The sequence below is a fragment of the Coregonus clupeaformis genome, chromosome 21 (assembly GCF_020615455.1).
Source record: "Coregonus clupeaformis isolate EN_2021a chromosome 21, ASM2061545v1, whole genome shotgun sequence".
In the NCBI taxonomy this organism is placed as follows: Eukaryota; Metazoa; Chordata; class Actinopteri; order Salmoniformes; family Salmonidae; genus Coregonus; species Coregonus clupeaformis.
Genome location: NC_059212.1, coordinates 11,199,147 through 11,227,098, shown reverse-complemented (window position 1 = coordinate 11,227,098; position 27,952 = coordinate 11,199,147). Strand labels below are relative to the sequence as shown.

General features: G+C 44.8%; 1 protein-coding gene across 6 annotated transcripts; it reads left to right on the top strand.

Annotated features, from left to right (window-relative positions):
• The first annotated feature begins 69 nt into the window (after window positions 1–69).
• On the top strand, window positions 70–23,444 carry LOC121534916 (nucleolar transcription factor 1-A). Of its 6 annotated transcripts, XM_041841535.2 has the most exons (21): window positions 753–1,417; window positions 1,827–1,905; window positions 4,050–4,156; window positions 4,489–4,670; window positions 4,860–4,943; window positions 5,093–5,248; window positions 5,458–5,522; window positions 5,738–5,858; window positions 6,018–6,128; window positions 6,447–6,568; window positions 7,090–7,231; window positions 7,560–7,601; window positions 7,723–7,836; window positions 9,606–9,767; window positions 11,496–11,624; window positions 13,762–13,847; window positions 18,505–18,694; window positions 19,029–19,076; window positions 21,759–21,902; window positions 22,568–22,672; window positions 22,837–23,444. In XM_041841535.2, the coding sequence occupies exons 3-21, from the start codon at window positions 4,096–4,098 to the stop codon at window positions 22,912–22,914; spliced, it is 2,142 nt and encodes a 713-aa protein (XP_041697469.1). In that variant the 5' UTR covers window positions 753–1,417; window positions 1,827–1,905; window positions 4,050–4,095; the 3' UTR covers window positions 22,915–23,444. The 6 variants fall into 6 exon arrangements, with proteins under 6 accessions (XP_041697468.1, XP_041697470.1, XP_041697469.1 ...); XM_041841534.2 differs by lacking the exons at window positions 753–1,417; window positions 1,827–1,905 and adding an exon at window positions 70–637; XM_041841536.2 differs by lacking the exon at window positions 1,827–1,905 and having other exon boundaries at window positions 752–1,417; window positions 22,571–22,672.
• The last annotated feature ends 4,508 nt before the right edge of the window (window positions 23,445–27,952 follow it).

Below are 27,952 nucleotides of genomic sequence, written 5' to 3'. Positions count from 1 at the left end.
CCAGCCTCCCTCCTGTAGTGCTAGTGGGAGGCGGGGCGACCGGTAGACAGTGTCCTTTGCCCCCGCTGGTCGGGCACTGTTTTCTCGCAGTTCTGTTAACAACGGCGAGGGCAGGCGTTCGGGAGGCGGGAGTGAAGGACACTGTGTGCTAGCTTAGCCAGCTAGTCCTAAGGAGGACTCCAGTACACAGCAGGCGGGGGCGAAACCGTGTGCTAGCTTAGCCAGCTAGTCCTAAGGAGGACTCCGGTACACAGCAGGCGGGGGCGAAACCGTGTGCTAACTAGCAAGCTAGCTAGTACACAGTGTCACTAACTATCAAACTATCAAGTTGCTGTGCTAGTGGGAGGCGGTGATGACCGGTAGATAGTGTCCTTCGGCCCGCCTGTCGGGCACGGTTTTCTCTGGAAGGCGGAAGGCAACATCGTGTGCTAGCTGTCGCAGCCTCCCGCCTGCTGTGTTAATATGAGGCGGGGGTGACCGGTAGTGTCCTTCGACCCTGTCTGTCGAGGGCAGGTGGGAGCGAAGGACCCACATACAAGAGTGAAGACATGGTGCTCGAGGGGGGGCGTTCATGCAGGAACCAATGGGATACTCGATGTGGGGGGCATTCATGAAGGAACCAATGGGATGCTCAAGGGTGAGGGTTGTTCATAAAGGAAACAATGGAAAGCTCAATCACATGCAGGAACGCCCTGAATTGCTGGCTGCAGTTGCACATTATTGGTGTTGGTAGCCTACATGACCGTGGTCTAGAGTTGTCACTTCAGAATAGCGATAGGCATTAGCAAACAAGACCTTGGATATTATCCGTGAACATTTCATTTATTTTCCCATGCCTTTCGATTCCGAGCCTTGGATGAAACTTTCCATCCCTGGATCTCCCATGTCCCACTGTAGCTTGTTCTGAGGCCCAGTGTTATTACGAGGATAGGCTAATGGGTTTAGCACTTAATGGACTCTGGCTAAAATGAAGGGGGTTGCGGCTAAATGTCTAGCTAGAATTAAGTCTTTTAAATAAGAAGACACTATTGATAATCACTATAAGAATAAGACAGTCATGAATTGTCAAAAAATATCGAAATTATTTTAAATTGATAAAATGTGTAAACTAAATGCGTTATTCACTAAATATATTACAGCACCACAACCAAGCTATTTCTCATGAAATACTGCCATATGTCTTTAGTTTCAGCCTCCGTCTTTGACTCCTTTTTCTCGCATGTTTTCCCTTGGAGTTCCTCCCCCTGCGGCGCTGGGCGGAGTTTCATACCGAAACAGACGCTTATTTTGTCGGATCCGTTTCAACCTGACTCCCTGGGGTTTACGGCTGAAAAATAGACACTTAAACAGCCCTAAAATAATTAACACGAATACCTTGATTTGTAGTAACAACGCTGGTTTCTAACTGTCACGAAAGGTGAGTGAAAAGTTGTGTTTTGACGACGTTATAAGCGATTTTCAAGTCGTGTCTCCCCCAGTCTTTGTAACACTCATGGCGGCTCTGCAGTGAGAGCTTCGGGGCAAGAGCAAGCAGATGCGCTCGCTCGCGTATCTGTTTTTCAGCAACTCCTCACTTCATAAGCGTTTCTGAAATTTGCACTTACTGCTTTTGGTAGTTTATAAAACCACATTGACAGTTTAACTGCAATCTTCTCCAAATTATACCATTAAAACTACTTTTCACAAAATAACGAATTGTACTACAAAATGTACGTGTCCTACACATCCAGTCTGCTAATAAGAAATTAAGTCTACTGAGCGTTTTTTTGTTGTAAATCTTAGTCATGTATAATATAATATTTTCCAAAAATGTGTTTGTTAAGAAGGCTTTTCGTGCCAGCGGAAGCTGCGTTTTGACTCCTGCCGGAATAAGGGCGCCATTACTGGGGTAACAAGCAGAAAACGGTCAGTGTTCCCAAGACAAATTTAGAAGGCTATGAGTAGTCTTGACTCAATAATAGAAATACATTACATTAGCAATAACACGGCCCCTCGAAATATGTGAATGCAGTCTATGATGAGCATTTTATGTTTTCATAGTTTGTCTGTTAAATATATTCTCAGGATTTATCGGTAGATGTGCAGATGCATGCATGTAACACGTTTTTTTGTGCAATGTAGGCCTATGTTCTCGAATAAATTTGCAGGATCTGTTGTGTGTTCCGAAGTTTGACCTTGTGAGCGGGCCATAACACTGTAGCCTATACACCGAGAAAGCGGCGCCTCCGTCGGGTTCACAGCTGCGCCACCGCTTGGGCGAAGCGGGCGGGGGTAGTCGCGCACTTTCTGGCAGTTCGATTCAGCCCGCCGCCACGGAATGTTCAAGCTGTTCCAGCATTCTATTCCCTTCTCTAGAACGCTCCCTCCCGCCTAGGCTATCTACCAAGGCTATCTACCAAGGCTAGCCTATATACCCAACCCAGATCGACCAACCCAGTCGCTGTTAGGTAGGCTTTGGGTCAGGGGCCTGATGAAAAGAAGCAGAAAAAGGCCAGTATGGCCGCGGAACTAATCGTCCCCTAGCCCTTGATCATGACCGTTCCATTACGAATTGTCATTGGACCTAGGTGTCTTCTGTACGGGGAGTTATGTTTAAGAGCCCTGACGCTCGGTCTGAACATTAACACACATCGCTTGCCGTACAGTTTTGGAAACATAAGGACCTTATTTTCATATCTACGATAAATAATAAATCGGCTGCCCTTGAAAAACAACACGATGAAACAATAAATTGATCGGATCGGTTCTCTCAGTTATCATATTGTGTGCCACTGCCCTGAAGTAGGCTATGCAATGTTGTTCTGTCATATGATAAAGGGTGGATAGATAGTAGGATGAACCTGGGCAGAGGGTCTAATATTAGTCTAATGATCTAATACACTCATTCACATTGAATAATATGTTAGTTTCAATTTCTCTATTTTCTGATCCACTTGTTTAAATTGAATAATATAAAACTGTTTACAATTTGAATTGATAACTTTTCTACACTGTAAAATTGAGATTTTCTAATTTACCTTTATTCCTTTGAAAATGAATGTTGAAATATTGGTGTGGCTGGGGAAACGGAGTGATTTCTAAGTATGTGGTTCATGTGTACCCTACCACTGCAGTTCAGGGGGAGATTACACACCAGATATCCCCAAAGCAATGCTATACTGGTACTGTCACTGGCTGTCACTAATAGGCCTAAGCTTATTATCTTCTGAATGTAGCCTAATGAACGGATTGCGTCGAAGGATTGTGCGTCCCTGGCTCATGGGCTTCCCCCGAACCCATGTGATGTGCAGCTTGCATAGTAAAGCCCTCTCTGAGCAATTTTACGGTCCATTATTATAACCTATTACAGGTCTAGAGTGGACACTAGCCTCGATACGATGAACAAGTAGCCTAAGTTAGCGGTATAGCTGAGACAAATGCATAGCCTGTAATGGAGATGAGGCCCCTGTTTTGGGATAACCTATACATCCTTCATTCCTCCCATCCTTTAAGACATCACTGATAGATGTGTGAAAATAGATTTTATGCTAGGCTACCAACCAAGACATGTCAGATCAGTGATTATTTCTATAGCCTATGATCATTGGTCATCATTGATCTAATATATATATATTTAGATCAATGATTACCACTATTTGCAGGAATGGTCCTTGAGTTGCCTCTCCTCCCACAGACACGTTTGTGTAAAATCCCTGCTTCATTCCTACCACAGCCGTTGGATAAGCCATATCAATGTTTTTGAACGAATTTAGTCCTGGACGTAACCATAGGATAATGTATAGAACCCGTGGACAGGACGTAACCATAGGATAATGTATAGAACCCGTGGACGGAACGTCAAAAGTCAGTTCTTGAATTTGAGAAATGTTATTGTGTAGATCAATATCTTTACATATTGGAATTGGTGAGTTTTTACGCACAGGTTGTAGCTCAAAGAGCTCTCTCCATGCATATGTCCACATTTAGCCATAGTTAATTTGTCTATAAGGAGTTCTTTTGAAGTTGTAGCAAGACAGGCCCCTAAATATTGAATGCTTTTGTGGTTCCAGAATCTCTAGGAATCGGGTCAGTTGAGCTGCCCACAGACGCTGCACCATGAACAGCAGCAGCAGTGTGCCCTCTGCCTCCCAGACCGTCCAGATAAAAACCGAGCCAGGTAGGCCAAATAATCAAAACCACCATTCATCAACCACAATATATATATTATTTATTCTAATAATAGTTTTGTAATTGTGTGTATCCTTCCTTCATGCTTATGTAATTACATGTAGGAGTATATTTTTATCTTGTAATATTGTGTTGAATTCTGGTTGACTTTTGAAAGATCAATGTGTATTTGACATTTACTTAGATATGTCTCTCAGTTTATCTATTCCAGGGTCAGCTTGAGGTTTATTGTGTCTACTAAAGGGGCCAGTCAAAACAAAGGAAACACCTGCTCTTTGATGTTGCTTGACAGATGTGGTTGTGTGTTTGTCTATGTTCCAGTTGTGGATGCATGGAGTAAGGAGGACTGCCTCACACTTTTGGAGAGGATTCGGAGCCTGTTGCCTGATGGTGACGCCATGAAATACAAGACCACCGAGTCCCACTTTGACTGGCAGAAGGTCTGCTTCGGAGACTTCACCGGCGACATGTGCAAGCAGAAGTGGGCGAAGGTGTCTACTGAGGTTAGCCAATCACAATTTCAGCCAATCACAATAGCAGAAAATCTAGTTTCTGTTTTGAATCTGTGGAGGGAAGAGTGTCACAGAAATTGGAGAAAAATATGTCTGTAGTCTCTTTCTACCGGCAAAATGGCACTATGAAAATGTTTGAAACAGAATTTCAGTTTTTTATCTATTTGACACTGTCTTCAGGTGCGTAAGTTTAGGACTATGACAGAGCTCATAGTTGACGTCACTGAGTTTGTGAAGAACCCTTACAAAGGGAAGAAATTGAAGGTAAGGAATCAGGTGTTAAATTGTACTCATGAAATTCCACGAAATACTAGGGTTATTTGGAGGAGAAGACTTGATCATTCACAATACTGTTGCCAATCTCACGCCTTCTACCATATGATTGACAATTATTCTGTTTTCCACCCTATTAGACACACCCAGACTTCCCAAAGAAACCCCTTACACCGTATTTCCAGTTCTTTATGGAGAAGCGAGCTAAGTATGCCAAGATCCACCCGGAGATGAGCAACCTTGACCTCACCAAGATTCTGTCCAAGAAATACAAGGAGCTCCCAGACAAGAAAAAAGTGATGGTCAACTCTACCATGCTCTTTCATTATGCGTTTGGGATAATCTTTATTTAATTCAAAGCAGATCTCACATCTAGACATGACATCACTGTATAGAAAACAGAGAGTTGTTTGTGAATAGAAGCTACACTTCTTCAATTGTAGTAGCTCTGTTATTTTTTCAGTTAATAACTAATTGACGGAGGGTTATTCTCTGTTCCCCACAGCAAAAGTACATCACAGAGTTTCAGCGGGAGAAGGAGTCCTTTGAGAAGAATATGGCCCGATTCAAGTGAGTGGCATTTTCTGTCTTGTTGAAGCCGGTTAACAAGTTACTTAGTGTTCAGTGGCCAAATTAACTTCCGCTGCTGAATAATAACCAACACATTCCAAAGCTGACTAATTTCCCTTGAAAAAACCCAAGTAATCACTCCTCTATCTGTTTGTTGAAAGGGTATACCACCCATATACATCTGCCTTAATGTCTTTGCTCTTGTTCACGGCCAGAGAGGACCACCCGGAGTTGATAGAGGAGAGAAAGAAGTCGGACCTTCCTGAGAAGCCCAAGACGCCCCAGCAGCTGTGGTACAACCATGAGAAGAAGACCTACATGAAGCTCCACCCCGATGTGAGTGTTTGCAGAGGACCCGCCCAGCTAAGTCTGGGATTTCACTGAATGGAACTGTTGAGTGTTGTGCTTCCATGAATTCACCCTCAAAAGAAAATGTCCCTGTTGGAATCCTTTGTGGTGAATGATGAATGCCTTTCCTTTCTCTGGGGTTACCAGGTGAGCCAGAAGGAGCTGAAGGAGGCTCTGAGGAGACAGTGGTCCCAGCTCTCAGACAAGAAGAGACTCAAATGGATCAGCAAGGCCCTGGAGCTGCAAAAAGACTATGCGGTAAGAGTTTAGGGGTGAAGGGTCAAGAGTAAATATTCAAAAGTATAGCACCTTGTCAGGACACAACTTGGTAATCCTTTACTACCTTTTCCTGGTAGAGGAAACCAGCACATTTGCCTCTTCATCATGTGTGATATACACTGCCTAGAGAGAAACATGCACATTCTAAATAAAGAGTATTTCATCCCCTTTTCGGAAGTAGAGCACAAGTCACAGTTGATGACAACTTCACAGATTTAAGTCTTGATGAGGAGAAATTGTCCATAATTTCTCATTGTCACCCAAAAAGTTTGATTGAATCTATGGTTATCACTACAGGGTAGTATGAGAGTCTACCAAGAGGCCCATCCAGATGCTGAAGAGCACGTCAAGTCCGTCCTCACCAAAGCTGAGCGGCAGCTCAAGGACAAGTTTGACGGCAGGCCAACCAAACCACCGCCGTAAGTTGCTTGATCGGAGTCACATTATTTTAATGAAAGAATAGTGGGCAAGTGGAGAGGGGGTAGAAGAATGTATAGGGGCACAGAAAAGCGACTGAGGTGGCGCTCGAACCCCCGTCCAGTATCACCAGCGCTACCACTACCAGACTTCGGCTGTCTCTTGGCAGTTCTGAAAAGACCAAAAGGGATTTAGGCCCTCATGAGTTTTTGGATAGGAGATCCTTTATTCAGTGTTTCCCAAACTCTGTCTTGGGGCCCCGCCTGGGTGCACATTTTTGTTTTTGCCCTAGCACTACACAGCTAATTTTAATAACCAACTAATCATCAAGCTTTGATTATTTGAATCAGCTGTGTAATGCTAGAGCAAAAAACAAAACGTGCACCACGTTTTGGGGTCCCGAGGACAGAGTTTAGGAAGCACTGCTTTATATGCAAACAGTAGCTCTTGGTTTCTGTGGAGTTTAAAGACCTGTGGTGTAGTCTAATTCTCTGGGGCTGAACAAATGGTTTTTGGTCTTCAGGAATGGTTACTCCCTATACTGTGCCGAGCTGATGGTGAACATGAAGGATGTTCCCAGTACGGAGCGTATGGTGCTGTGCAGTAAGCAGTGGAAGATAATGACGCAGAAGGAGAAGGACATGTTTCAGAAACGCTGCGAGCAGGTCAGTCTTGTTCAGCTCTGTTCATGAGGAAATGCAATGAACACCAGTATTTTCTTTTTCATTTCGTAAACAGGTCCAGGTCTGCCTCCTTAATAGCTGCTTCAAATATTTTGGCCTCTATTGGTTTCAATTGTTTGTTTTTTGCTGCCATGTCATGCTGCTTCTGGGAAACCTTGCAGAAAATATAGAGAAATACCTGTTTATAGCCGAAGATGTGTTGTGAAGGTTTGAAAGGGTTTCTGTCATGATGACAAAGTTTATGTATTGTCATTCACAAATCTGAGCAATGCTCTTTCTTTCTCCCCGCTGCTGGTGTGTCTGGTTACAGAAAAAAAAGCAGTATGAAATTGACCTACAGAGGTTTCTAGAGGTAAGTAGAACTGAATATAACCATATCGATAGTACTGTACATCACACTACACATTCTTAGCTGACCTGAGTTTTAGAAGTGGAAGTCTATGACAGCCTCCATGTCGGTTCTGTTTTCCCAGAGTCTCCCGGAGGAGGAGAGGGACCGCGTGATGACGGAGGAGAAGCTGGGGGGCTCCCGGCTTGGCATGGGGGCTGCTGCCAGCCCGCATAGAGCCAAGTCCACCTCCGCCAAGGTGGGTCTCACAAAACTACAACCGGTACAGTACCAGTCAAAAGTTTGGACACACTTACTCATTCAAGGGTTTTTATTTATTTATTACTATTTTCTATATTGTAGAATAATAGTGAAGACATCAAAACTATGAAATAACACATATGGAATCATGTTGTAACCCAAAAAGTGTTTAACAAATCAAAGATATTTTAGATTCTTCAAAGTAGCCACCCTTTGCCTTGTTGAAAAACGAATGATTGTCCCACTAAGCCCAAACCAGATTGGCTGGCGTATCGCTGCAGAATGCTGTGGTAGCCATGCTGGTTAAGTGTGCCTTGAATTCTAAATAAATCACAGACAGTGTCACCAGCAAAGCACCCCCACACCATCACACCTCCTCCTCCATGCTTCACGGTGAGAACTACACATGCGGAGACCATACGTTCACCTACTCTGCGTCTCATAAAGACACAGCGGTTGGAACCAAAAATCTCAAATTTGGACTTTCCACCGGTCTAATGTCCATTGCTCGTGTTTCTTGGCCCAAGCAAGTCTCTTCTTATTATTGGTGTCCTTCAGTAGTGGTTTCTTTGCAGCAATTCGACCAAGAAGGCCTGATTCACGCAGTCTCCTCTGAACAGTTGATGTTGAGATGTCTGTTACTTGAATTCTGTGAAGCACTTATTTGGGCTGCAATTTCTGAGGCTGGTAACTCTAATGAACTTATCCTCTGCAGCAGAGGTAACTCTGGGTCTTCCTTTCCTGTGGCGGTCCTCATGAGAGCCAGTTTCATCATAGCGCTTGATGGTTTTTGCGACTGCACTTGAATAAACTTTCAAAGTTCTTCACATTTTCCGGATTGACTGACCTTCATGTCTTAAAGTAATGATGCTGTCGTTTCTCTTTGATTATTTGAGCTGTTCTTGCCATAATATGGACTTGGTCTTTTACCAAATAGGGCTATCTTCTGTATACCACCCCTACCTTGTCACAACAAAACTGATTGGCTCAAACGCATTAAGAAGGAAATAAACTCCACAAATTAACTTTTAAGAAGGCACACCTGTTAATTGAAATGCTTTCCATGTGTCTACCTCATGAAGCTGGTTGAGAGAATGGCAATAGTGTGCAAAGCTGTCATCAAGGCAAAGGGTGGCTACTTTGAAGAATCTCAAATATAAAATATATTTTGATTTGTTTAACCCTTTTTTGGTTACTACATGATTCCGTATGTGTTATTTCATAGTTTTGATGTCTTCACTATTAGTCTACAATGTAAAAATAAAGAAAAACCCTGGAATGAGTAGGTGTATCCAAACTTTTGACTGGTACTGTATGTCACCACCTATCAACCACTGGGAAAGTTGGGCTATGTCTTTCTGTTAAGTTACAGTGTAGGTGTGCTATATCTTGCTAAGTTACGGTGAAAGTTTTTTTCACCTGGTCAGTCACAAGGAAGGTTTACTAACGTATTTCATATGTTGGGTCATGGGGATGTTTGAGCTGTTAAGATACAGTGAAGGTGGATTGTTTACATTTTAAAGCAGTGGAGGCTGTTGGGAGGAGCTATAGGAGGACGTGTTTATTGTAATGGAAAAATGGAACAGTCCCAAACGTGGTTTCCATACGTTTGACGTGTTTGATATCGTTCCATTTATTCCATTACAATGAGCAAGTCCTCTTATAGCTCCTCCCTCCAGCCTCCTCTGATTGAAAGGTATACTAGGTACACAATGTATATGTCACCTGCATTGACGCCAGGTTTGTCTCTGTGTCGGATTCCTTCAGGAGCGCTGTCGTGAAGCTGAGCTGGAGCACTGGGTGCACGCAGGCCTGACGGCGAAAGAGAAGCGCGACGGCAAGAAGAGGACCAAACTCCCCGAGACGCCTAAGACTGCCGAGGAGATGTGGCAACAGAGCGTCATAGGAGACTACCTGGCCAAGTACAGGGTGAGAAAGAGTAACATTTTGTGTCCGCAAAACAGCCCTAGATTTATATTTATTTATGAATATACAGTCGTGTGACACAAGTATTGGTCTTCACAAAGTTCGCTGCTTCAGTGTTATGAGATATTTTTGTCAGATGTTACTATGGTATACTGAAGTATAATTACAAGCATTCCATAAGTGTCAAAGGCTTTTATTGACAATTACATTAAGTTTATGCAAAGACTCAATATTTGCAGTGTTGACCCTTCTTTTTCAAGACCTCTGCAATCCGCCCTGGCATGCTGTCAATTAACTTCTGGGCCACATCCTGACTGATGGCAGCCCATTCTTGCATAATCAATGCTTGGAGTTTGTCCGAATTTGTGGGTTTTTGTTTGTCCACCCGCCTCTTGAGGATCGACTACAAGTTCTCAATGGGATTAAGGTCTGGGGAGTTTCCTGGCCATGGACCCAAAATGTCGATGTTTTGTTCCCCGAGCCACTTAGTTATTACTTTTGCCTTTTGTCAAGGTGCTCCATCATGCTGGAAAAGGCATTGTTCGTCACCAAACTATTCTTGGATGGTTGGGAGAAGTTGCTCTCGGAGGATGTGTTGGTACCATTCTTTGTTCATGGCTGTGTTCTTAGGCAAAATTGTGAGTGAGCCCACTCCTTTGGCTGAGAAGCAACCCCACACATGAATGGTCTCAGGATGCTTTACTGTTGGCATGACACAGGACTGATGGTAACTCAATCATCAAGTTTGCAGATGACACAACAGGACAAGGTGTTTTCCGGATGCCCCAAACAATCGGAACGGGGATCCATCAGAGAAAATGATTTTACCCCAGTCCTCAGCAGTCCAATCCCTGTACCTTTTGCAGAATATCAGTATGTCTCTGATGTTTTTCCTGGAAAGAAGTGGCTTCTTTGCTGCCCTTCTTGACACCAGGCCATCCTCCAAAAGTCTTTGCCTCACTGTGCGGATGCCTGCTGCCATTCCTGAGCAAGCTCTGCACTGGTGGTGCCCCGATCCCGCAGCTGAATCAACTTTAGGAGACTTTCTTGGGGCGCCCTGACGCCTTCTTCACAACAATTGAACCTCTCTCCTTGAAGTTCTTGATGAGCCGATAAATGGTTGATTTAGGTGCAATCTTACTAGCAGCAATATCCTTGCCTGTGAAGCCCTTTTTGTGCAAAGCAATGATGACGGCATGTGTTTCCTTGCAGGTAACCATGGTTAACAGAGGAAGAACAATGATTTCAAGCACCTTTTTAAAGCTTCCAGTCTGTTATTCTAACTCAATCATCATGACAGAGTGATCTCCAGCCTTGTCCTCGTCAACACTCTCACCTGTGTTAAGGAGAGAATCACTGACATGATGGCCGCTGGTCCTTTTGTGGCAGGGCTGAAATGCAGTGGAAATGTTTTTTGGGGGATTAAGTACATTTTCATGGCAGCAGATTTTGTGAAAATTAGTATTTGTGTCATTCTCAAAACCTTTGACCACGACTGTACTGTAGGGCCATATACATTGTTATAGTTTTCTATCTGGTTTTAGTGTTTTACATTTAGATTAAAGTAGTTATTTTCCCCCAACACCATAACTTAAAAAAAAAAAATTTAAACACTGTATACCTTGGTGGGTCAAATCAAAAACCCTGCCGTACAGCATCTAGGAATGTGCTTTAATCCATACATTCCTAAGGAGGGATACAAATTCTGTGTCCCGTGTCTTCTGGTTACAGAGTGACCGCAAGAAGGCCCAGAGTGCCATGGAGTCGGCTTGGAAGGACATGGAGAAGAAGGAAAAGATCCCGTGGATCAAGAAGGCGGCTGAGGACCAGAAGCGTTACGAGGTTCAGTACCGGCCCGTGGTCAGTGACCAGATGTTTTGACCGCTGTCTTCTCCAGTTGTGCTGAAGAAATGTCAAAATGTTGGTCGCCCTCCCCACCCCTTCTCTTTCCTCTCCCTCCCCCATCCCTCCTCATCCCACACCCTCCTCCAAGCCACCCCTGACGGAGAGTGGAGTTGGGGGATCCGTCCCGTCTGGATGCGTTTGCGTGATCTGTTTCTTCTGCTTTCTGCCATTGTATGAGTCTTGACATTTGTGTGTATGGGTGTTTGTTTGCTGGATGTCACTGTTTGCACACTGTTGAAGTACACTGCTCAAAGAAATAAAGGGAACACTAAAATAACACATCCTTGATCTGAATGAATGAAATAATCTTATTAAATACTTTTTTCTTTACATAGTTGAATGTGCTGACAACAAAATCACACAAAAATTATCAATGGAAATCAAATGTATCAACCCATGGAGGTCTGGATTTGGAGTCACCCTCAAAATTAAAGTGGAAAACCACACTACAGGCTGATCCAACTTTGATGTAATGTCCTTAAAACAAGTCAAAATGAGGCTCAGTAGTGTGTGTGTGTGGCCTCCATGTGCCTGTATGACCTCCCTAAAACGCCTGGGCATGCTCCTGATGAGGTGGCGGATGGTCTCCTGAGGAATCTCCTCCCAGACCTGGACTAAAGCATCCGCCAACTCCTGGACAGTCTGTGGTGAGGCGTTGGTGGATGGAGCGAGACATGATGTCCCAGATGTGCTCAATTGGATTCAGGTCTGGGGAACGGGCGGGCCAGTCCATAGCATCAATGCCTTCCTCTTGCAGGAACTGCTGACACACTCCAGCCACATGAGGTCTAGCATTGTCTTGCATTAGGAGGAATCCAGGGCCAACCACACCAGCATATGGTCTCACAAGGGGTCTGAGGATCTCATCTCGGTACCTAATGGCAGTCAGGATACCTCTGGCAAGCACATGGAGGGCTGTGCGGCCCCCCAAAGAAATGCCACCCCACACCATGACTGACCCACCGCCAAACCGGTCATGCTGGAGGATGTTGCAGGCAGCAGAACGTTCTCCACGGCGTCTCCAGACTCTGTCACGTCTGTCACTCAGTGTGAACCTGCTTTCATCTGTGAAGAGGACAGGGCGCCAGTGGCGAATTTGCCAATCTTGGTGTTCTCTGGCAAATGCCAAACGCCAAACGTCCTGCACGGTGTTGGGCTGTAAGCACAACCCCCACCTGTGGACGTCGGGCCCTCATACCACCCTCATGGAGTCTGTTTCTGACCGTTTGAGCAGACACATGCACATTTGTGGCCTGCTGGAGGTCATTTTGCAGGGCTCTGGCAGTGCTCCTTCTGCTCCTCCTTGCACAAAGGCGGAGGTAGCAGTCCTGCTGCTGGGTTGTTGCCCTCCTACGGCCTCCTCCACGTCTCCTGATGTACTGGCCTGTCTCCTGGTAGCGCCTCCATGCTCTGGACACTACGCTGACAGACACAGCAAACCTTCTTGCCACAGCTCGCATTGTTGTGCCATCCTGGATGAGCTGCACTACCTGAGCCACTTGTGTGGGTTGTAGACTCCGTCTCATGCTACCACTAGAGTGAAAGCACCGCCAGCATTCAAAAGTGACCAAAACATCAGCCAGGAAGCATAGGAACTGAGAAGTGGTCTGTGGTCACCACCTGCAAAACCAGTCCTTTATTGGGGATGTCTTGCTAATTGCCTATAATTTCCACCTGTTGTCTATTCCATTTGCACAACAGCATGTGACATTTATTGTCAATCAGTGTTGCTTCCTAAGTGGACAGTTTGATTTCACAGAAGTGTGATTGACTTGGAGTTACATTGTGTTGTTTAAGTGTTCCCTTTATTTTTTTGAGCAGTGTATGTCATGGGTATTTCTAAAGATTATCCAATTAACTGTCCCTGTATTTTGTTGTGTGTAATTTTCATGAGCCATACCATTGCCCATATTGCTGACCTGGGTCAAATACTTTCAAATACTTGATTTAATTTGCCCGATACAATGGAACCCTTGTGATAGTATTCCAAGTATTTGACATGTACAGGACACCCAGGTCTGATGCAAGGTAATGTGTGTGTGTGTGTGTGGTGGACTGTGCTCGTGGTATAATGACAGTGCTTGTCCCGCAGAGGGAATTGTTGGAGTTTAGAACGCCCCAGTCAGGAGCAGGCCAGAGGAAACCCAAGTTTGAAGGGGAGCCCAAGAAGCCACCAGTGTGAGTATCCACACGCCGACTCTTTTGAGTGTTATTGATGTTACTGGTGTCTTTTTGTCATATGGTTTCTTTTCTTGGCTTATCCTGGCCCATGTTCTTTTACATTTCTTGTTTTACTTTGCTACGTCCATTTGCTACGTCTCTCCTTTTCCCCAAATGTCATCTGCTTTTCTTATTTTTCAACGACCTGCACTATCATTGTTTTTCTCCTTTTTTTAATGTCGTTCACCACCTTAATCAGGGACTTTAAGTCTAGAGGCTCTTAGATTCACTTACTTTTGTGTGTTGCTAATAGTTTTTCGTATAGGTCCCTTGCATGTCCTTTTATCAATTTATACAGTGCCTTCAGAAAGTATTCACACCCCTTGACTTTTTCCACATTTTGTTGTTACAGCCTGAATTTTTGGTCACTGGCCTACACACAAAACCCCATCATGTCAAAGTGTTATGATGTTTTTCGAAATGTTTACAAATTAATTAGAAATGAAAAGCTGATATGTCTTGAGTCAATAAGTATTCAACCCCTTTGTTATGGCAAGCCTAAATAAGTTCAGGAGTAAATATGTGCTTAATAAGTTTCATAAACTCACTCTGTGTGCAATAATAGTGTTTAACATTATTTTTGAATGTCTACCTTATCTCTGTACTCCACACATACAATTATCTGTAAGATCCCTCAGTCGAGCAGTGAATTTCAAACACAGATTCAACCACAAAGACCAGGGAGGTTTTCCAATGCCTTGCAAAGAAGGGCACCTATTGGTAGATTGGTACAAATAAAAAAAGCAGACATTGAATATTCCTTTGAGCATGGTGAAGTTATTAATTACACTTTGGATGGTGAATCAATTCACTTCACTTAGTCAACACAAAGATACAGGCGTCCTTCCTAACTCAGTTGCCGGAGAGGAAGGAAAACGCTCAGGGATTTCACCATGAGGCCAATGGTGACTTTAAAACAGTTACAGAGTTTAATGGCTGTGATAGGAGAAAACTGAGGATGGGTCAACAACATTGTAGTTACTCCACAACACTAACCTAACTGACAGTGAAAAGGAAGCTTGTACAGAATAAACATATTCCAAAACATGCATCCTGTTTGTGACAAGGCACTAAAGTAATCCTGCAAAAAAATGTGGCAAAGCAATTCACTTTTTGTCCTGTATACAAAATGTTATGTTTGGAGCAAATCTAATACAAAACATTACTGTGTACCATTCTCCATATTTTCAAGCATAGTTGTGGCTGAATTATGTTATGGGTATGCTTGTAATCGTTAAGAAGGAAAACCTGGTTCAGTCTGCTTTCCACCAGACACTGAGAGATTAATTCACCTTTGAGCAGGACAATAACTTAAAACACAAGGCCAAATCTACACTGGGGGTGCTTACTAAGAAGACAGTGAACGTTCTGAGTTACAGTTTTGACTTTAATCTGCTTGAAAATGGCAAGACTTAAATGGTTGTCTAGCAATGATCAACAACCAATTTGACAGAGCTTGACATTCTTTGAAAAAAATAATGGGCAATGGTTGCACAATCCAGGTGTGGAAAGCTCTTAGAGGCTTACCCAGAAAGACTCACAGGTGTACTCACTGCCAAAGTTGATTCTAACGTGTATTGACTCAGGGGGTTGAATACTTAACTAATCAAGATATGTTAGTGTTTTATTTTTCATATTGTGTTGTTCATGTTAGAATTTTTCTTCCACTTTGACATAACATAATATTTTGTGTAGATTGTTGACAATTAAATATATTTTAATCCCACTTTGTAACATAACAAAATGTGGGAAAAGTCAAGGGGTGTGAATACTTTCTGAAGGCACTGTAAATATGTATACCGAACAAAAATATAAACGCAACATGCAACAATTTTAAAGATTTTACTGAGTCAGTCAATTGAAATAAATAAATTAGGCCCTAATCTATGGATTTCACATGACTGGGAATAAAGATATACTTTTTTTTCTTAAAAAATAAAAGGTAGGGGCATGGGTCAGAAAACCAGTCAGTATCTGGGGAGACCACCATTTCCTCATGCAGTGCGACACATCTCCTTCGCATAGAGTTGATCAGGCTGTTGATTGTGGCCTGTGGAATTTTGTCCCACTCCTCTTCAATGGCTGTGCGAAGTTGCTGGATATTGCCGGGAACTGGAACACGCTGTCAATCCAGAGCATCCCAAACGTGCTCAATGGGTGACATGTCTGGTGGGTATGCAGGCCATGGAAGAACTGGGACATTTTCAGCTTCCAGGAATTGTGTAGTGTAGTGGCGGCAGGTAGCTTAGTGGCTAATCCCCGAGCCGACTAGGTGAAAAATCTGTCGATGTGCCCTTGAGGAAGGCACTTAACCCTAATTGCTCATGTAAGTCGCTCTGGATAAGAGCGTCTGCTAAATGACTAAAATGTAAATGTAAAAAATGTGTACTGATCCTTGCGCCGTGGGGCCGTGCATTATCATGCTGAAACATGAGGTGATGGTGGTGGATGAATGGCACGACAATGGGCCTCAGGATCTCGTCATGGTATCTCTGTGCATTCAAATTGCCATTGATAAAATGCAATAGTGTTTGTTGCCTGTAGCTTATGCCTGCCTGCCCATACCATAACCTCACCGCCACCATGGGGCACTTTGTTCACACCAGCAAACCGCTCACCCACACAACGCCATACACATAGTGTGCGGTTGTGAGGCCGGTTGGATGTACTGCCAAATTCTCTAAAATGATTTTGGAGGTGGCTTATGGTAAAGAAATGAATATTCAATTCTCTGGCAACAGCTCTGGTGGACATTCCTGCAGTCAGCATGCCAATTGCATGCTCCCTCAACTTGAGGCATCTGAGGCATTGTGTTGTGTGACAAAACTGCACATTTTAGAGTGGCCTTTTGTTGTCCCCAGCACAAGGTGCACCTGTGTAATGATCATGCTGTTTAATCAGCTATTTGATATGATACACCTGTCAGGTGGATGGATTATCTTGGCAAAGGAGAAATGCTCACTAACAGGGATGTAGTGTTGTTGTGTCTCTTGTCATGATGTGTGTTTTGTCCTATATTTTAATTTTTCATCCCGTCCCCGCAGGAGGCCTTTTGCCTTTTGGTAGGCCGTCATTGTAAATAAGAATTTGTTCTTTACTGACTTGCCTAGTTAAATAAAATAAAAACACATTTGTGCACAACATTTGAGAGAAATAAGCTTTTTGTGCATATGGAAAATTTCTGGGATCTTTTATTTTAGCTCATGAAACATGGGACACTTAACATGTTGCGTTTATATTTTTGTTCAGTGTATTTAGATGGACCTATGCCATTTTTTGCTCTTGGATTGCAGTTTGTGTTAGGGATGTGACAAATGGAAAACATTTAAACCGCTATTTTATTTATTGGTTAAAACTGCAGTATGTCACTTTTCGGGCGACCCAACCAAATTCACATAGAAATGTGAGTTATAGATCTGTCATTCTCATTGCAAGCAAGTCTAAAAAGCGATAGGTCTGTTCTATGTGCACTATTTCTATGCTTCCCGTTCTGAAGTTTAGTTTTTGCGTCTTTTACTTTCGGTTTTGTACACCAGCTTCAAACAGCTGAAAATACAATATTTTTGGTTATGGAAAATATATTTCACAGCAGTTTAGATGGTACAATGATTCACTACACTATACTTGCTTGTTTTGTTACATAAACTGAAAATAGGCAAACTATTAGAATTTTAGCAACTAGGAAATGGCGGAGCGATTTCTGCATAGTGTATCTTGAAAATAAGACATTTTCATAAAATTCCATGTCAAATCATATTGCCTGGTGTGACTGCTAGGGGGCGACATCTGGAATCTGCTTCGGGCAGGTGAAATCTTGTCCTGAAGACAACCGTTAATTCACGTTGACTCTAGTATTCCTTCCATTTCATTATGTGCATTAGCTACTCACAACAAAAAGTAAACCTAGCCAAGTGATCACAATTCTTCTCCCTACATTCTCTTTTCCCTCCATTACGTGACTCTCACTCAATTTGGATCCGACCACTCCCTCTACACATTAGGCCTAAAGAAATTACTGCCTATAAAAACTGATGGGCTACACAAACAAATGTAGACGAGCTACATTCCTTGCCAAATCAAGACCGCTTTACCACAAATTCCAAATGGACTGGTTGATTAAAGTAGGGAAATGTGTGTTCCAACCACGAGCTGCAGTTTGGAATAATAAATGAGTCTTGTCTAGGTTTGTTTTTGGATTTTTTGCAAACTGCTATATTGTGCCATTTGGAATAATTTCTGTAATCAACGCTTTTTTTTCTCCAACTGTTATAGATGTGTAGTGCTTTGTATCCGTGGCAAATAATTTGAAAGATGCTAAATATCCCCTCTTACTAATATTACAGCAGTGTTGCATTAGGTAGGCCTATTTGTTAAATATTTTCCCTTTATGATGAGGAGTGGGACCTGCTAGTGGTCGTTTTGTGATAACCACACTGTGATTTTGTAAAACATTTTGTGGAGAAAAAACCCTCATTGTTTTTAGTTTAGGGATTTTTCTTAATGTTAAGGGTTACATTTCATTTAAATGTCCACACCCTTAGTTTGTATTGACTGCTATGTGGGTGTAATTCATCTTGAATTAAACCATTCTCCCTGTCTCTCTCTCTCTCTGCAGGAGTGGCTACCAGATGTTCTCCCAGGAGCTGCTGACCAACGGCGAGCTGAACCACTTCAGCCTGAAGGAGCGCATGGTGGAGATCGGCAAGCGCTGGCACAAGCTCAGCCAGAGCCACAAGGACAAGTACAAAAAGCTGGTGGAGGAGCAGCAGATCGGGTACAAGGCCGAGCTGGAGGCCTGGGTCAAGGTAAGGGAGGGTAATCTTCGAGGTCATAGGTCAAAGAATGGCTATTTGTTAGACACCTTTTTGAACAGTGGACACCGAAGGTCGCCTTGCCTGAAAATAATCAAATAAGCATTCAAATATCAAAAGGAACGAGCCAGATCGCATAAGGATACATTGATACAAGACGCATACTCAGAACCTGTATTGTTGTATTTATTCTTCAAAAATCATTAAACAGTTGAAATGATAGATCAAATGTTAGCGACAGCACCTTTGGAAGAAATCAGTCTTTTTATTTGGTCATTTCTTCCCCCTTACTCTTTTCCCCCATCTTTCTTTCTCTCGTCCCCTTCAGTCTCTCTCTCCCCAGGAGCGAGCGGTTTATAGAGAGTTCTCCACCACGGTGAGAAACACTCATTTAACATAGCACTTCATATACAATGCCCCAAACACACACTAATGCTATAATAGTTGTATTCCCCATTCACAGCCTTCATATTCCATAGCTACAGCTACTCTCTTCTCTGTAGCTGGAGTACTAAAAACCATACAACAAATATATATTTTGTTAGATGCCCGCTTGTTCTGTCTTTGTAGCCTGATGTGACTGCAATAGTGACTATCTGTATGCACAAGCGGGCATCTAACATTATTGCATTTGAATGGCAAAATAACATAATTATATTAGCATCTAGCTACTAATCATCATTGCTTTGAGCTTGAACCGTGTTTGTGTGCCGCCCACCCTACATATTTTCACCCTCCTGTCCATTCTCCCTCTCCGTCCTCCATCTCTCCCTCACCACCCACCCACCGTCCTCCATCTCTCCCTCACCACCCACCCACCGTCCTCCATCTCTCCCTCACCACCCACCCACCGTCCTCCATCTCTCCCTCACCCACCGTCCTCCATCTCTCCCTCACCACCCACCCACCGTCCTCCATCTCTCCCTCACCACCCACCCACCGTCCTCCATCTCTCCCTCACCACCCACCCACCGTCCTCCATCTCTCCCTCACCACCCACCCACCGTCCTCCATCTCTCCCTCACCACCCACCCACCGTCCTCCATCTCTCCCTCACCACCCACCCACCGTCCTCCATCTCTCCCTCACCACCCACCCACCGTCCTCCATCTCTCCCTCACCACCCACCCACCGTCCTCCATCTCTCCCTCACCACCCACCCACCGTCCTCCATCTCCCCCCTCACCACCCACCCACCGTCCTCCATCTCCCCCTCACCACCCACCCACCGTCCTCCATCTCCCCCTCACCACCCACCCACCGTCCTCCATCTCTCCCTCACCACCCACCCACCGTCCTCCATCTCTCCCTCACCACCCACCCACCGTCCTCCATCTCTCCCTCACCACCCACCCACCGTCCTCCATCTCTCCCTCACCACCCACCCACCGTCCTCCATCTCTCCCTCACCACCCACCCACCGTCCTCCATCTCTCCCTCACCACCCACCCACCGTCCTCCATCTCTCCCTCACCACCCACCCACCGTCCTCCATCTCTCCCTCACCCACCGTCCTCCATCTCTCCCTCACCCACCGTCCTCCATCTCTCCCTCACCCACCGTCCTCCATCTCTCCCTCACCACCCACCCACCGTCCTCCATCTCTCCCTCACCACCCACCCACCGTCCTCCATCTCTCCCTCACCACCCACCCACCGTCCTCCATCTCCCCCTCACCACCCACCCACCGTCCTCCATCTCCCCCCTCACCACCCACCCACCGTCCTCCATCTCCCCCTCACCACCCACCCACCGTCCTCCATCTCTCCCTCACCACCCACCCACCGTCCTCCATCTCTCCCTCACCACCCACCCACCGTCCTCCATCTCTCCCTCACCACCCACCCACCGTCCTCCATCTCTCCCTCACCACCCACCCACCGTCCTCCATCTCTCCCTCACCACCCACCCACCGTCCTCCATCTCTCCCTCACCACCCACCCACCGTCCTCCATCTCTCCCTCACCACCCACCCACCGTCCTCCATCTCTCCCTCACCACCCACCCACCGTCCTCCATCTCTCCCTCACCACCCACCCACCGTCCTCCATCTCTCCCTCACCACCCACCCACCGTCCTCCATCTCTCCCTCACCACCCACCCACCGTCCTCCATCTCTCCCTCACCACCCACCCACCGTCCTCCATCTCTCCCTCACCACCCACCCACCGTCCTCCATCTCTCCCTCACCACCCACCCACCGTCCTCCATCTCTCCCTCACCACCCACCCACCGTCCTCCATCTCTCCCTCACCACCCACCCACCGTCCTCCATCTCTCCCTCACCACCCACCCACCGTCCTCCATCTCTCCCTCACCACCCACCCACCGTCCTCCATCTCTCCCTCACCACCCACCCACCGTCCTCCATCTCTCCCTCACCACCCACCCACCGTCCTCCATCTCTCCCTCACCACCCACCCACCGTCCTCCATCTCTCCCTCACCACCCACCCACCGTCCTCCATCTCTCCCTCACCACCCACCCACCGTCCTCCATCTCTCCCTCACCACCCACCCACCGTCCTCCATCTCTCCCTCACCACCCACCCACCGTCCTCCATCTCTCCCTCACCACCCACCCACCGTCCTCCATCTCTCCCTCACCACCCACCCACCGTCCTCCATCTCTCCCTCACCACCCACCCACCGTCCTCCATCTCTCCCTCACCACCCACCCACCGTCCTCCATCTCTCCCTCACCACCCACCCACCGTCCTCCATCTCTCCCTCACCACCCACCCACCGTCCTCCATCTCTCCCTCACCACCCACCCACCGTCCTCCATCTCTCCCTCACCCACCGTCCTCCATCTCTCCCTCACCCACCGTCCTCCATCTCTCCCTCACCCACCGTCCTCCATCTCCCCCTCACCACCCACCCCCCGTCCTCCATCTCTCCCTCACCACCCACCCACTGTCCTCCATCTCTCCCTCACCCACCGTCCTCCATCTCTCCCTCACCCACCGTCCTCCATCTCTCCCTCACCACCCACCCACTGTCCTCCATCTCTCCCTCACCACCCACCCACCCCCTCCCTTCTCGCTTCCCCCATGCAGAAACGGCGGAGCACCACCAAGGTGCGGGGGGCCCAGGGGGCCAAGGTGTGCGTGACGGCGACAGTGAAGGGGAAGGCGGTAGGTGCCAGAGCCGCAGCAGCAGGGGTCGGGGGGGGCAAGCGGGCCATGGCGTACCGGGCCAAGGTAACTCCGACGCTCTCGCCAGACTGCTTCTCTCACACACACACACAGAGACGGAGATATACAGGCGTGCACTCAAAATCCACGCACTCACACACAGAAGCATTAGTCACACTCACTCAGTCCCTTACACACAAACACTCTGATTTTGAGGCAGTGGCATGTGCATGGGTGGTGGTCAGGCTGTGGTACCCTGGGCTGTGTGTGGGCTCCTGCCATTTTAATGGTTTAAAAACCAAATTATTTTAATCAACTGTGTAGTGCTAGGGCAAAAACCAAAACGTGCACCCAGGGGAGTCCCAGTACTGAGTTTGGGAAACCCTGAGTTAAGGTAGATCGTCAAGACCTGGATTCCTCTGTGGGCTTTAGCAGTCCCTACTGTGATTAAGGCTCAAACAGTCTGCATTTTGTCTGTGGCAGTATGACACTGGTTACTCGTACATTTTGCTGTGTCTTACGTGCTTTTACGTCAGTACGTTTTTAGTTAGTGTGTTTTAACCTGTTATCATCGGAGGGTGTTTGTGTGCGTGGTATATGTTATGCTATCGTGTTTGTGTCCTGTAATTGTGTATTCCATGTGCCGTTATAAGCATGTATACTGTGCACGTCTGTGTGACATTCTGTAAACATGCGAGTTTGCGGTAAAGGCGTGACCCTGTGCTCTCCAGCAGGATACGTCCGACTCGGACGATGACAAGACGGACTCGTCAGACTCTGATGACGACGAAGAATCGTCCGGCAGCTCCGACAGTGAAGATGACGACGATGATGAGGTGAATTTTCTAAGCCAAAGGTCATCGGCACTATGCTTTAGTGCAGACTTGGGTCAAATACATAAGCAAAATATAAAAGTATTTGAGGTGGGCAAACCAAATCAAACACAGCACTAATAGTCAAATGTATTTGACCCAGATGTTCTACTGTCTCTGTCCTCTAGAATGATGATGACGACGACCCATCCGAGGGCTCCAGCAGCTCTTCCTCAGAGGACAGCAGTGACTCGGACTCAGACTAGCCACCCCCCCCCAAATAGGAGGGGCTGTGCGGGACACGCCTCCTCACAAGTCAGGCGCAGTCACAGCGGCGTCATCAAGTCGCTCACACGTTGGCTCCGCCCACCTCTTTCTCACAAGGAGAAATGAGAGACGGGAGAGAGTGAGACTGAGGGAAGAAATAAAGGGAGGAATGGAAAAGTCATGCTCCCACCGTTGTTGACCCGGAGCACTTTTATTCAACTGGGACAAGATCTCTTTTACAGGGGCTTTGTTACGTGTTCAATGCCTTTCTAGGTGTTTATTATGAACTTGTGGCAACATTTTCTTTTTTTAAACTTTTGAGAAGGAAATTTCTAATTAAAGCAGTTTAGGCTTTTTTGAACAAGAATGGTTTCTACAGAGTTTGACTGGGAGGGGCATATTGAGGAGTTTGCTGTTTTTTTTGTCCTTGGGTCTAACAGTCCGTGCAGAGGGAGGACTGTTGCTGCTTTCCCTCCATTGAAACATCTGGTCAAACCCTCAAAAATAAAATGCACTTTTTTCTCTTGAATTCTTCTTGTGTGATTTCAACCTTTTAATGGATGTATATTTGATTGTACTGGATTTAAAGCTTTTCAATGTAAGAGAGAAAGAAGTATGCTCAGCTCTGTTACTAATATAGTACACTACATTTAGCCAGAACTTATGCTGTGTTCATAACCAAGTGGTATTTACAACATATGACTGGGAAAAATCCACTTGAATGCGTAATTACTAGTGGGAAACTCGTCTATCATCCCTGAGCTCCAACTTTTCACACATGCTGACCGCGATAACAGCAGTTTCAACAGTTACATGCAACAAAACATTTATAAAAAGTTTAAAGCACGTGAATGCATCCAACTGATATTTACTAGCTTCCCACTTGGGCATTAATGCAGCATTAGACCTAAGAAGTATTGCACATTTCTAGGAAGGGACGATCCACTCAATACAGCCATACCTTTTTCCACTAACCTTGGCTGTAGTCGATTTCCCAAAGACAATTTTAGATACCTGTATGTATTAAGCTTTAGTATTTGACAACGATTTATAAACAACTGATATTACAAAAGTATCCCTTTCTGAAGAACGCGTCTGCATAAGATCTTAAAGGTCACGTAATTGCAGCTAAAGCTACTTTTAAAGCGACCTGACCAAATTCACATAGAAATGTGTTATAGATCCATCATTCTAATTGAAAGCAATTCTAAGAAGTGGTAGATCTGTTCTGTGCGTGCCATTTCTATGCTTTCCGTCTTCTACTTTCGGTTTTTTACACCAGTTTCAAACAGCTGAAAATACAATATTTTTCATTATGGAAAATATATTTCACAGCGGTTTAGATGGTACAATGATTCTCTACACTATATACTTGCTTGTTTAGTCACAAACTGAAATTAGGCTAACTATTAGAATATTAGCAACCAGGAAATGGCCGAGTGATTTCTGCATAGTGCACCTTTAAATTCAGTTTTTCTGATGCAGCAAAATGTTACATCTAATAGTCATGTAACTTAGAAAGCAATTTGACAATTTTCCTAGTGATTTAAATGAATCACAACAGCTTTCCATTTTACAATCAAATTACAAAAAAGTATTGTATGGTTGCAAGTGTAATACAAATGCAACTGTTAGAAATTGCTCATACTTTTTTTCTTCTATGTAAAATGTACATTTCTGCAGTACATACAATTCACGTCCTCTTTGTTACCCAACAAATTGATATTATTTTCATACATATTTCACACAAAAAAATGACAGACATTGCTTTTATGTTTTTATATACATTTTTATACAGACATTTCAATATGTATATATATAAACAATCTTTCTCAACCTTGTCTTTCCCCACTCTCACATCCCCTGTACCAAAGGAGTGATACCAATAGCAATAAATAAATACAAAGACTCGAAACCACCTGTGCATTATGCATTTATAGTGCCTACTATCACAGCCGTAGTGCTTTGTAAAGACTTGCAACAAGCATTCAGAACAGCCCATGAATCCTTACAAATGCATTCGTTAATATAAACCCCTAAATTCGATGTCCGCACCCCCCCTAATTAGCATAATAAAAACATCCCCATAAAAATCTGTCAGTTTACGCTGGAGATCTGTTTCATTTGCATCAATCCACAGCACTCGTCTATGTCACACTTCCGCATCTGCGGTGAAAGACAGAGCTGGCGCGGTGTTTGTCAGACCATGAGACATCCCAAAGATCGGTCTTCTCACAAGATAGTCTGTAGCGTCCAAACGGTTTGGCCTACAAACTATTATGAACCCTCTATGGAAAGATGACTCTCACAAACACGTCGGTTGTTTTGGCCTCACAAAAAATAAGGGGTTAGATACGTGTAAAAAAAATATATATATGTTTTACACAAATCCTGATCTTTCAAATAAAGGACAGACACTTCAGAACAAACTTCCTTTAGATTTTTTTTGGGGTGGCTAGCTGTTTCATGTAGTGAATCTGTATGGGCTAACAGTTGTAAGGTGTTGATAAAACAAGTTTACTGGAGAACGGAGACCAAGTAGAGACTTTTGGACGAGGTGGATAATTGTATAATATAAGGCAGTTTATTCAGAGGTAAAGATATCTGTAAATAGCGTGCACGGACCCGTTCGTCAACCTCGTAGGGAGATATCTGAGAGCGCGCCTCTAAACATTGTGTGCTGACATTTTATACAATAAAATAAAGTAGGTTGATTCTAGTAGTTCTGATCTTCTGATTGGTCCTGATGAGTTGGTCGAGGTCACTTCCATTGCATTGGCTCTGAGTCGGGTTGTCTGTCTTCAGATGTTCAGCCTAAAAGAAGGGGGTTTTTGTGTGTGTGTGCTTAACAATGATATGTGTGTGTATGTGTGTGTATGTGTGTGTGTGTGTATGTGTGTGTGTATGTGTGTGTGTGTGTATGTGTGTGTATGTGTGTGTGTGTGTATGTGTGTATGTGTGTGTGTGTATGTGTGTATGTTTAACAATGATGATGTGTGTGTGTGTGTGTATGTGTGTGTGTGTGGGGGGGTGTGTGTGTGTATGTCCTCAGAGCAATAACTCGTGAGTTTGGGTGAACTGGGAGACCTATGGCGTGGGTGTTGTCCATAGCCACCTGCTGATAAGGCCGACAAGATAGAAGTCTTTGTGCATTGTATTAAATACGAAGCCCCAACACAAGATGGGTCATGCACATGATTTTAGTCAGACCAAGCTATAACATAATATATTTACTACGACAAATCCCTCTCTTCACGTCTCCCCAGAGACGTGACCAAGTAACAGTAAAGAAGGAAAACTTAAGACGTGACACAAGCTAACAGTGTAATTGGCAAAATAGGGAAAACTTTATCAGAAGATAAAGTTTTGATTCCCCCTCTTCACGTCTCACAAGAGACGTGACATAAAGCTTAAATGCTGCAATTTGGCAAAATAGGGAAAACTTTATCAGAAGATAAAGTTTTACATTCCCCCTCTTCACGTCTCACAAGAGACGTGACAAAAAGCTTAAATGCTGCAATTGGCAAAATAGGGAAAACTTTATCAGAAGATAAAGTTTTACATTCCCCCTCTTCACGTCTCACAAGAGATGTGACAAAAAGCTTAAATGCTATTCATCATCCAGATATCCTTGGTCAGCATCGTCAATAGCAAGCAAAGGAAACATCTGACCGTTATCTGCAGGATGTGGATCAATAGCGGTGGTTATAATCCTGGTTGTCAGCGTCCGTATGCATGGAATGCAACAGCATCCACAAAGCACTAGAACTGCCGCAAAAACAGAGATGGATACAAGTATAGAAGAAACAAGCGTTTTATATTTACCAAACGCATCCATCCAAGAGTCCCACATTGAAGTATCCACCCCTGAGTGACTCTTCATTTTGCCATTAAGAGTTCGTAACCCTTCCAGGGCGACAGTCAAGCTGCCATCTGTGGCTGTATTGTTGGGAATAAAGGTACAACATTGTTCACCAAACATAGCACATACTCCTCCTTTTTCAGCCAGGAGCATGTCGACAGCAATACGATTTTGGAAAGCCATGAGAGAGGTCGCAGCCAACTGGCCATGCACCACCTCAAAACCTTGTTGTGTCCAATTGCCTAATTTTTGAACATTAAAATGGACATAATTGATTCTGTCAACATTTTTATTAATTGTGCACCACCAGCAAAATGAAGATTCAAAACCTGCGGCTACTTGGTCAATCAATTTATACTCATCTGGTACCCCCCTAGGGACCCCAATTGCATCAATGTAGGTTGGGTCCCCATGAGTAGGGCCCACAGCGCGCCTGGTCCTGGTAGGATTTAAGTCAGACACATGGGTCACCAGCTCCTGAACACCTGTTGGATACACAGAAATTGGTAGCAAAAGAGAGACTAGTGCACAGGTGCCTGTGGCATTTCCAGGCAGTCCATCAAACAGATGAACGCCTCCACACCACCACCAGACATCAGCCCTGGAAACAGGTTTAAACTCAGCATTAGGCGTATAGATAAACCGACACCATCCAACAGGTACCATACCCAACAATGGTAGACCTTTCGTGAGATTAACACAGGTAAAGTTAGCTCTAGCCACCTGATAGGAAAAAATTGGTTTCTTAGTTGCTTTAGTAACCAAGGGATGAACTACGTCCCATAGTGTACAATTGGCGGAAGGGTTGTCATGTTTCATGACAGACAGGAAGCATTCTGGCGTAATGGCGGCAGGGATAATGCGAAGCAATGGCCGTGCCTCCATACAAACCACACAACTCTGATGAGTCACCTTTGCCGCTTCCTCAGTCAACAAGAGCCAGTTGTTAGAAAGGCCGGAGACACCTGTAGCGGTCAGGATTGCATCATCCAAAGTAGGTGGAGTGGTAAGTAAAATAATAGAATTATTCTTATTACCATTTTCATTAATAGCCTGTGCTTTTGTGTTATTAATATGACAAATTCGAACCTTCCAATAGACTGGTGCAGTGGTACAGCTTTCATAAGGAGCAAGTCTAAAGTCCTGGCAGCCTAATGCAATACCAGGATAGATAG

Bases quoted from the DNA above. Each gene is read 5' to 3' on its own strand.
- LOC121534916 (XM_041841534.2), top strand. From the start codon at position 4,096: ATGAACAGCAGCAGCAGTGTGCCCTCTGCCTCCCAGACCGTCCAGATA. The intron at 6,569-7,089 runs GTAAGTTGCTTG...TTTGGTCTTCAG, and splicing joins AGGCCAACCAAACCACCGCC to GAATGGTTACTCCCTATACT. The intron at 18,695-19,028 runs GTAAGGGAGGGT...CGTCCCCTTCAG, and splicing joins AGCTGGAGGCCTGGGTCAAG to TCTCTCTCTCCCCAGGAGCG.